This window comes from Cyprinodon tularosa, unplaced genomic scaffold (genome assembly GCF_016077235.1).
Source record: "Cyprinodon tularosa strain WSP-4 unplaced genomic scaffold, ASM1607723v1 ctg42, whole genome shotgun sequence".
Lineage (NCBI taxonomy): Eukaryota > Metazoa > Chordata > Actinopteri > Cyprinodontiformes > Cyprinodontidae > Cyprinodon > Cyprinodon tularosa.
Window position 1 is genome coordinate 2,758,308 of NW_024039141.1, and position 10,148 is coordinate 2,768,455.

The following is a 10,148-nucleotide window of genomic DNA, read 5'->3' on the forward strand; positions in this document are numbered from 1 at the left end:
TGCTATTGCACTTCTGGTTAGACCTAAAATGCATTTTGTTGCCTTGTACCTGCACAATGACAATAAAGTTGAATCTAATCTAATCTAATAATTACTCCAGTAAAGTGTAGATAGCCAAAATTTCTACTTAAGTAAAGTAATGAAGTATTTGCACTTTGTTACTTGACATCTCTGCTGAACGACCACTTTATTAGTAACAGCTATTTGACTTTTAACACAAACACACTCATTCAACAGTTGCATAAAGGCATCTGGATTTTTTGTTCGAAAAATAAATGGTGAATGATCCAAGGAGGGTTGATCTCAGCAGCAGGATTCTTATAGAATGTATTCTTCCTTGTATAATTTAATCATTTAGGCAGAAATGTGATGGCGGTCCATATTCTCGGCCCCTCAGGATGGTACTAATGGCACAGCCTATCTGAGTACCTCTGCTCACCTTCCCTCTATGGCCTCTACAGTTACCTGAGTCAAAGGCAGTAGAGCATCTCTGGTGCCGTTGAATTAAATATTTCCCACATGGTTGTACAAATAACAAATCTGTAGCAACAAAATGTAAAAAAAAAAAAAAAAAAAAAAAGAAGAAAAAGTTAATCCCTTTATTGTCCCACAATGGGGAAATTCACTCTCTGCATTTAACCCGTCCCCGTGGGGAGCATTAGGCTGCCACTGTGTGGCGCCCGGGGAGCACTGTGTGTTAAGGGTTTTGCTCAGGAACCAAGAGTGGAGGCTGTGGGGATCAAACCGGTTACTTGCAACCTTCTCAGAGCACAAATGCACTGTTCTAACCACTAAGCCAACACTCCCCAAACTGATCATAAACTCAGAGGAATGTATAGTGGCTAAATCTAAGCCTTATTTCTGAAATCAAGCAGTGGTCTAACCTGCATTGGCAGGATGGGACCGTAGTAAACGGATAATTTCATAGACAGAGAAGAATTAAAGCCTTTGTATTTAATATATATCATATTTTTTTATAGACAGAGTCCACAGAACATACACCTGAGACTTTAAATTTAAAGATTTTATTTTTTTTCAGTAGGAAGATGCAACCTGACGTCTGATGTTGCAGTGAGGCCCTGGATGTCCTTGTTTAACCCTCTTCTCTGGGAACAAAAAACTGCTGAACAAAGAAGTTTACATTTTTGTTCTCTAGCTGACAAAAAAAAAGCACATTTTGTCCCCCTGGTGCAGAAGAATCTGCAAGGAGGATATGACTTCCCCATGGGATCATTCTCTTTTGAACAATGGAAATGTATTGTTTATGCTACGCTCAACTGGGATAAAAACTTGGCAGACTGAAAAAGCAGGTAGAAAAGAACAAAGTTCAACAGAACCCTATTTTTTTCAACCAATTACCCGCTTTAGCTTAAAAAGCACCTATGCTGTAAGATTAATAACACAAACAATAAAAAAAGGAATTCAGAACTACTGTATGTCACTAAGCTAGAACAGTAGCTCACTAAGCTGCTCCTCAAGTATTACCACCCTGCATGTTTCAGATGTCTCTCTGTTGCAGCACACTTTTTTCAAATAATTTCATGACTGCCTTTGCAGCCTTTAACGGCTGCAGACGTCTTTTAATCCTCCATTTAGGTCAGGTGTGTGGCAGCGAGGAGAAATCTAAAACATGCAGCTCAGAGTCACTTGAGGACCAGGACTGAGCTCAGAGAAACGAAGCCTTGCTACTGACATAAAGTTGAACAGGAAATCCTTGCTTTTGTTTGGCAGGCGGTGATTTATATGATCTGAGGAAAGAAGACGGATTGATGCCAGTAACTTTGAAGCTTCAAGGCCTGGATGGGTTGTGAACGAAGCGACATAGTGTGAATCTGCAGTTATCAGAACTTTTAGGATTAACATTTTAAAGTACGTCTTCAGTTCTAAATACTTAGAATATAAATTAAAGAAAATGTCTGATCATTCAGGTTTTGTTATTTTATTTTACTTTCAAATGAAGGATAATTTTTGCTTGGAATTTATTTTTATTAATTACTTATTGCTTAAAGTTGCAATGCTTTGATTCTAACTCAGAGAGTACTTCGGCCACTTAGATCCATCTTTAATTCGTCGTTCTCTCAGAAATTGGATTTTTGTTTTGTTCTATAGGTTTGGAAAAAAAAAACAACAAAAACACAGCTTTGATGTTTGAGCATCATCACAACCTGCTAAAAAAGGATTACAAAAAGCGCTGCGCCGAAGCACTAATCCGTTTAAAGAATAGTTCCTGGAGCAAAAATAGCAAAAAGGCAAAACAGGGATCCATGTCATTCAAAGTAGCAGGACAGGAATTCCTCAGACAGTGACTGTGAAGAAGTCTCTTCTCAGCGCTGACGCTGGTTTCAGTAGTCAGAATGACGTTAATCTACTTTTACTCAGACAGCTAGCTGTAAGTCTCACATAACCATGGCTCTGTTCTTTGTGGTTTTCAGTTTCTATAGCTCATATGACAGTGGTGTGGTGAGCAGACTAAGGAAGGCTGCCTGTTAGAGCCTCAGTCTGTATGAGGAAGGTGCTCCATCCATGTTAGATTCACTGCTTTCATTTAGGACTCTTATGTAGTAGGACATCCATTTTTGGCAGACTGTGAATACAGCAAACCGTGAGCTGCTCATTTTGTTTGAAGGTTCCATCTGTTACACCCTGAAGTAACTATTATTTCAAACTGGAATTGTGAATCTTTCTAAGCCTAGAGAAAGGATCAAGTTACTCCTCATGCACAAAGCATCAAACATAACTTGTTCAAATAATTCACACAAAAAAAGGAGGATCGGTCTTAGGACAGATATCTACACAGTAGCTTAGAGGCAGAAAATGTCTGACACCTTCAGTGACTTTATTGCAGTTTTTGCCTACCATTACTAATACACTGCAAAAAAAGGGTTGTTTTCCTATTATCTTGTTAAAGAAAAAAATCCAACCTCTGTGTAAAGTATTGGGCTAAAGTGCATCGCTGCTGGATGCAGCGTCTGAACAGCTGCTTTCATATTTGCACATTTGGGGTCTGAAATGTAAGTGAACCATTATAACAGAACTAGCTTGAAGCTGTTTCCAGAATCTATAGGATGAAGAAAAATCCCCACAGCTTGATGCTTCCACCGTCGCTGTTGGGATCATCGAAAAGGGAGGCTAATTACATATGTATATATATCCTGTGTTCTTCCTTCCAATTCAAAATTAACCTAGACCATAAACTACAAGCCAGTAGCTCTCAAGGACTGGAGTTGGAGATCCCTGATCTTTATCATTTAACTGGTAATACAGTCAGTAAGATTGTGATTATAAAGTTATGGAAGCCCGTTTCCGCCACTCTGTAAAAAAAAAAAAAAAAAAAACTATCTCAATATAATGAGATACTATCTCATTAAAATCAGATAGTATCTCAATATAATGAGATACTATCTCATTATAATGAGATAGTAACTCAATATAATGAGATAGTAACTCAATATAATGAGATAGTAACTCAATATAATGAGATACTATCTCATTATAATGAGATAGTAACTCAATATAATGAGATACTATCTCCTTATAATGAGATAGTATCTCAATATAATGAGATACTATCTCATTATAATGAGATAGTAACTCAATATAATGAGATAGTAACTCAATATAATGAGATAGTAACTCAATATAATGAGATAGTAACTCAATATAATGAGATAGTATCTCAATATAATGAGATACTATCTCATTATAATGAGATACTATCTCATTATAATGAGATACTATCTCATTATAATGAGATAGTTTTTTTTTTTTTTTACCAATTTTTTAAGTTAAAATTGAGTATTTTTGGTCAATAGCTCCCAGGTCATGTGACCTATTGATGCAAAATCAGTGTGAAATTGTTTTACTAGTCTCTGTAGATGGGGCACACTCATTTGTTTTTCATTTTAACTCTTTTTTTATTTTTTAGCAATTTTTTAAGTTAAAATTGAGTATTTTTGGTCAATAGCTCCCAGATCATGTGACCTATTGATGCAAAATCACTTGGAAATTGTTCTACTAGTCTCTGTAGATGGGGCACACTCATTTGATTTTCATTTTAATTCTTTTTTTTATTTTTTAGCAATTTTTTTAGTTAAAATTTAGTATTTTTGGTCAATAGCTCCCAGGTCATGTGACCTATTGACCCAAAATCAGAGTGAAATTGTTCTACTAGTCTCTGTAGATGGGACACACTCATTTGTTTTTCATTTTAATTCTTTTTTTTTATTTTTTTTAACCAATTTTTTAAGTTAAAATTGAGTATTTTTGGTCAATAGCTCCCAGGTCATGTGACCTATTGACCCAAAATCAGTGTGAAATTGTTCTACTAGTCTCTGTAGATGGGGCACACTCATTTGTTTTGCATTTTAACTCTTTTTTTATTTTTTACCACATATGGACACCCTTATGCTTGAACATGGTGTTCGTTATGGACAATCCATGACGAGCACAGAAGTCCAACAACAGAACACCACTCGAGTTCAGATCGGGGCGACCATTCCTCCCAACCATGCCCCTCCAGGTCTCACTGTCATTGCCCACGTGAGCGTTGAAGTCTCCCAGCAGAACAAGGGAGTCCCCAGGAGGAGCACCCTCCAGTTCTCCCTCTAAGGACTCCAAGAAGGGTGGGTAATCTGAACTGTTGTTTGGCCCGTTAGCACAGACAACAGTCAGAACCCGTCCCCCCACCCTTAGGCGGAGCCCTCTCGTTCACCGGGATTAACCCCAACGTACAGGCACCGAGATGGGGGGCAACAAGTATGCCCACTCCTGCCAAGCGCCTGTCACTGTGGGCAACTCCAGAGTGGAAGTATGTCCAGCCCCTCTATAGGAGACTGGTTCCAGAACCAGAACCATACGTCAGGTGAGACAGACTATTTCTAGCCGGAACCTCTCAGCCTCACACACTAGCTCCGGTCCCTTCCCACCAGCGAGGTGACATTCCACATCCCAAGAGCCAGCTTCTGCAGCCAAAGAACGGACCACCAGGGTCCCCTCCCCCGGCCAACACACATTGCATACGACCCTTATGGCCCCTCTCACGGGTGGTGGGCCCATGTAAGGGGGGACCCAACAATTCACACTGATTTTGGGTCAATAGGTCACATGACCTGGGAGCTATTGACCAAAAATACTCAATTTTAACTTAAAAAATTGGTAAAAAAATAAAAAAAGAGTTAAAATGAAACATAAATGAGTGTATCCCATCTACAGAGACTAGTAGAACCATTTCACACTGATTTTGGGTCAATAGGTCACATGACCTGGGAGCTATTGACGAAAAATACTCAATTTTAACTAAAAAAATTGGTAAAAAAAATAAAAAAGAGTTAAAATGCAAAACAAATGAGTGTGCCCCATCTACAGAGACTAGTAGAACAATTTCACACTGATTTTGCATCAATAGGTCACATGACCTGGGAGCTATTGACCAAAAATACTCAATTTTAACTTTAAAATTGGTTAAAAAAAAAAAAAAAAAAAACTATCTCAATATAATGAGATAGTAACTCAATATAATGAGATAGTATCTCATTATAATGAGATAGTAACTCAATATAATGAGATAGTATCTCATTATAATGAGATAGTAACTCAATATAATGAGATAGTAACTCAATATAATGAGATACTATCTCATTATATTGAGTTACTATCTCATTATATTGAGATAGTTTTTTTTTTTTTTTTTTTTACAGAGTGGCGGAAACGGGCATCCATATAAAGTGAAACTGTTTAAGAAGCAGTGAAAGTTACTGCAGCTGTAACTTCTCATTCAGGCAATTTTTTTTTTAAAGGTGTTTTTTTTCCCACTAAAGCAAGACAATGGCACAAATTCTACAAAGCTGTAAACATAAAGTCTTTGCTGTCCTCGTTATACAGCTTTCAGATACAGACCACAAAAGGAAACGCTCTCCGAATCTTGCTAGTGATGTAGTAATGAGCTTTTGGCCGAGTTCAACACACTTATCAGCTGTCAGCGCCTCCACCCATGAAGGTCAAAGAAATATTTCCAAGTAGGCAACAGCATGCAGACTTTTTAAGCCTCTGAGATAAAACGCTTCAATACGTGCGATTGTTGAATTTGGGTGGCAAATTAGCATGAACTTTAATAGTTTTTATTTTTTGGTATATGAACTTTAAGCTGAGCAGTTTTCATCTCGCCTCAGATGTGGTAACTGAATAAATATAACATTAACTCTAAACGCATGCTACAGGAACAGTATGTGGTGTAAAGTGATTTATACATAGCTGTGTGTTGAAATGACTCTGCATTTCTCTGCATTGCAGTATGAGTACACCCTGCTATTTCCTCACTACTACCAGTCAGGGGAAACATATGCCTTCTTTACAATAAATAAGGAACCAAATTAAAGGGCTCACTGGGTCAGAAACAAAGAAAGCTTACTGGTTTTAGGCACCATTTTATTAGGCATAATTTAAAATCATCTCACTGTTAGTTCATTTATACAAATATGTTTTTGTTATTTATAAAACAATTACAGATTTCTACAAATCAAGTTCCCAGTGTAAAAGCGTAGTACCACGCACACGGCAGCATATTGCTCCAGGACACAGATACAGAGAGCCCACAGGTGTATGCTCCACTTTAATAGCACTATCTGAGTAAATTTGGGACATGATTAAAGATTAAAAAAAGGTTTTCCACAGATAGGTTTAAATATTGTGCACTCACACACACACATTCAGTCTTAATCAGGCCCTTTTAGAAAATTTCACACTTTTAGTAGATCTCAAAGCGCATCAATGTCACACAAAACATTTCCTTGTATTGCTCTTCGTTTATTCTAGACTCTGCACAGACCACGATCGAGGTTGAAGTATTGAACACCCCGGATAGCAGAGTAAATAAAAATAACTACATATAAGGGTTGCTATTGTTGCAGCTAGTTGTAAGCACAAACAAGCAAAGAGTTATAAAAATACTTTAGAAAAATATATAAAAATCTTCAGATGTGGTACAGCTACACCAACGCAGCCCTAGTTAACTTTAAGCAAAAGCTGTGCTTATGCTTTGCCCCAACTGCACTATGCAATGCAGGGATGTAAACCACAATCTGTTAAGAGATGTGAACCCCGTTTTGCAAATGCGCACAAGACTTGCTGTGCAAGACAGCCTAGCACCTGTGTCTTACCTCAAAAAAATAAAAAATGCTGCAAGGAGACAGTATTTACTGGAAAGATTTGAGGCACAAAGCTGTTAAGAAATTACAAAAATAAATCTGGGATATTTAGACTTGTGCTGAAACTTAGTAGCCCTTGCAGAAGTACAATGTGAACCTTTGGGTTAGACAAATATGTCTTTGGTTTAGATAAGGCACCCAATCAAATTTAAGTAAAACATTATGGTGGCGTTGGAAGGTTGCAATGATGTTACCAAGAAAAAAAAAAAAAAAAACAGGACAGGACAGGACAGCATATACATCGCCTGATGTGAACCAGTTAACTTATTATGGTATTGCCTGCTACAATTAATAGATTTTACAGTGGTCTTTCTCAGTGGACCCTAAACAATCATGTGGTTGAAAAGGGAAACATTATGGTGCTCTAGTTTTATCATATGTGATTAAAAATAGCACAAACATTAACTGATCAAATAAACGAGCTATTACAAAAAATATATTCAACTTTGGCAATAACTGCACATGTAGGTTAAAAACATTTTAAGAAAATCATTTACAGAGTAAATTCACAATAAGAATTACACTCTCCTTAACCTCACCGCAAAAAGAGGAAATCTTAGACATGTCTCTAATGGCACTCGATAGTACGCCTGAGAAATTTAGATGTAAGACAAAAGAAAGCTCAGCTGCGGTCTGACTTCCTGGCTATGTTGACTTGAGGAATCCTGTACCAGAATGTAATTATTTGGTAAAATCATGTTCACTCTTCCATTAGGGAATCAGCCATATAATTTACAGCTCTTAAATCACTCCATCTTATCTGCAAAGAGCCATTAGCTCTAACTCTCTGGATAGTAAGAGAGCAGAGCAAGAGGCGAGAAGTGCAACTTGCCAGACAACTCTGACACCAGAACGAGTTGAAGAGGAACTACTGGGGTTTTAACCGTAAATCTCTGCTTTTTGCTGAGAGGCTATGGCATTTGTCCAGGAGTCATAACACTTTGCTGTATGAAGTCAAACATTTCAGGATTCAAATCAAGTTGTGGACCTCAAACTGGGCGGTTCATCATACATGAATAGGCAACTCAAAGGATCTTGATGGCAACTTTGCTTGAGACTCAATGAGATGCAACTTAGGTGAGAATATGAGGTAGTCACTAGTTCTCCACCTGAACAAACGCAGATCTTCTTCCTCCTGTCAAACGGGAAATGGTTGGTTGATTTGGGATGTTTTCGCTTGTGACAACCATCATTGTTATTTTTTTTTAAGGTAAAGCGTAAAAGCAATAAATCAAGAAAGGTGTAAAAATCAAAAAGGTGTAAATGGTAGAAGTTTAAATTGTAAGGTCTGTTGCCTTCATTTTGAGACAGTCACTTTGGTGATGAAGGCAATTTGGTGAGATCCTCCAGGAGATGAATAAGGAAAGCTAACAGGTGGGTTGGAAGCAACTAGATGGCATCCTTTGTTCTACAGACTTTCTTTTGCATCCGTCGATCTCCATCATTCCCCTCTATAGTCCAAATCTGAGAAGCATTTATTACAACAGAACACACTTTTTGTGATTCTTCTTCGTGACTGGATACAACACTGCCCTTACAGCCTCTGCAAACACCTCCCTGACATTATCTTGCTTCAGTGCAGAGCACTCCATGTACTTGACAGCTCCAATCTGTTTGGCCAACGCGTTGCCCTGCTGCTGAGTGGTAGGGGCCAGACCCTGTTCCTTTAGTTTCTTCACCGTCTCTTCGTCCCCCCTCAGGTCTTTCTTGGTGCCCACCAGCAAGATGGGAACGCTGGGGCAATGGTGGGAAACTTCAGGGTGCCATTTGTGCCTGACGTTTGCGTGGGAGGAAGGACTGCCGATGGAAAAGCAAATTATAAAAACATTGGTCTGTGGATAAGAGAGAGTACGGAGGCGATCATACTCCTCCTGGCCAGCAGTGTCCCACAGGTTGAGGCTGACAGAGCGGCCATCCACGCTCATCTGAGCACTGTAATTGTCAAATACTGTGGGAATGTATTCTTCTGGGAAGGCGTTGGTGGTATAAGAGATTAGTAGGCAGGTTTTACCCACTGCCCCATCACCCACCACCACACACTTAATGGTCTGCATCCTGCTAACGACCACTGGGGCTGTAGCACCTGACAAGAGAAAGAAAACAAATAAAAATCTATAAACATTAAGAGATTTCAGCAACACAACTCATCACTGCTAATAGATTTCATTCCAAAGTTAAGATATTAGAGCCTACAGGGAGAAGAGAAGCTATATATTTACTAGTCTGCCAATCTGCGAAAGTAAATAAAATAAAATACAGTTTTACAAACAACTAGCAGTTCAGCTAGTCGTAGCTACCGTTAGCTCTTTGACGTAGCGTTAATTACCGTTAACCAGATCGGTGCGCTACTTTTTAAGCTGTTTAATCCATAAATAAGCAAAGAAAACTGTAAATCACCGACAGACAAGAAAGGAGCACAAAGTTACCCGCAACCATTTCTACTTCCCAATATTTTATGATTATCACTTCTAACACTAGGCGTTCCCCCTGTGACTGGAACCAAGCTAGGGAACTAGCGTCTGTTGCTAACGGGCTAGCTCATTAGCAAACAAGTTGAGCATTAATTTCCAAACACTACGTAAACTACTTATTTCTGCCAGCTTACGGGTCTAAAGTTGAGCTAAAAAATATAATTTATTCGAGTCTATACGTCAAAAGTTGTTTTTTGTGTGTGAAAGTGAAATATGAAAAAGTTTATGACTTACCGCCACTTAGCTTTCGATCTTTTCTTGCCTGGTTTAGTCAATCACAGCCGCATCCGGGGAGTTGCCCATTACGTAAATGCCGACGTAAGAAGCGTAGGCTGGTAAATGTAGTTTTAATTGGTTACAGCAGTTTCCTTCCTCAAGATGGCGATATAACGCTTTTCTCCTTTTCATCAATATTTAAAGCTGTGTACATTTAAGAATCTGAAACTATCAGTTTTCCTGATGTGATTTTTTAAAT

At 38.4% G+C, this 10,148-nt stretch overlaps 1 protein-coding gene across 1 annotated transcript; it reads right to left on the reverse strand.

Annotated features, from left to right (window-relative positions):
* Window positions 1-6,406: 6,406 nt before the first annotated feature.
* On the reverse strand, window positions 6,407-9,975 carry LOC119792459 (rho-related GTP-binding protein RhoG-like). The gene is made up of 2 exons (XM_038299077.1): window positions 9,908-9,975; window positions 6,407-9,285 (listed from the first exon to the last, which is right to left on the reverse strand). The coding sequence occupies exon 2, from the start codon at window positions 9,254-9,256 to the stop codon at window positions 8,681-8,683; it is 576 nt and encodes a 191-aa protein (XP_038155005.1). The 5' UTR covers window positions 9,257-9,285; window positions 9,908-9,975; the 3' UTR covers window positions 6,407-8,680.
* Between the last annotated feature and the right edge of the window lie 173 nt (window positions 9,976-10,148).

Bases quoted from the DNA above. Each gene is read 5' to 3' on its own strand.
- LOC119792459 (XM_038299077.1), bottom strand. From the start codon at position 9,256: ATGCAGACCATTAAGTGTGTGGTGGTGGGTGATGGGGCAGTGGGTAAA.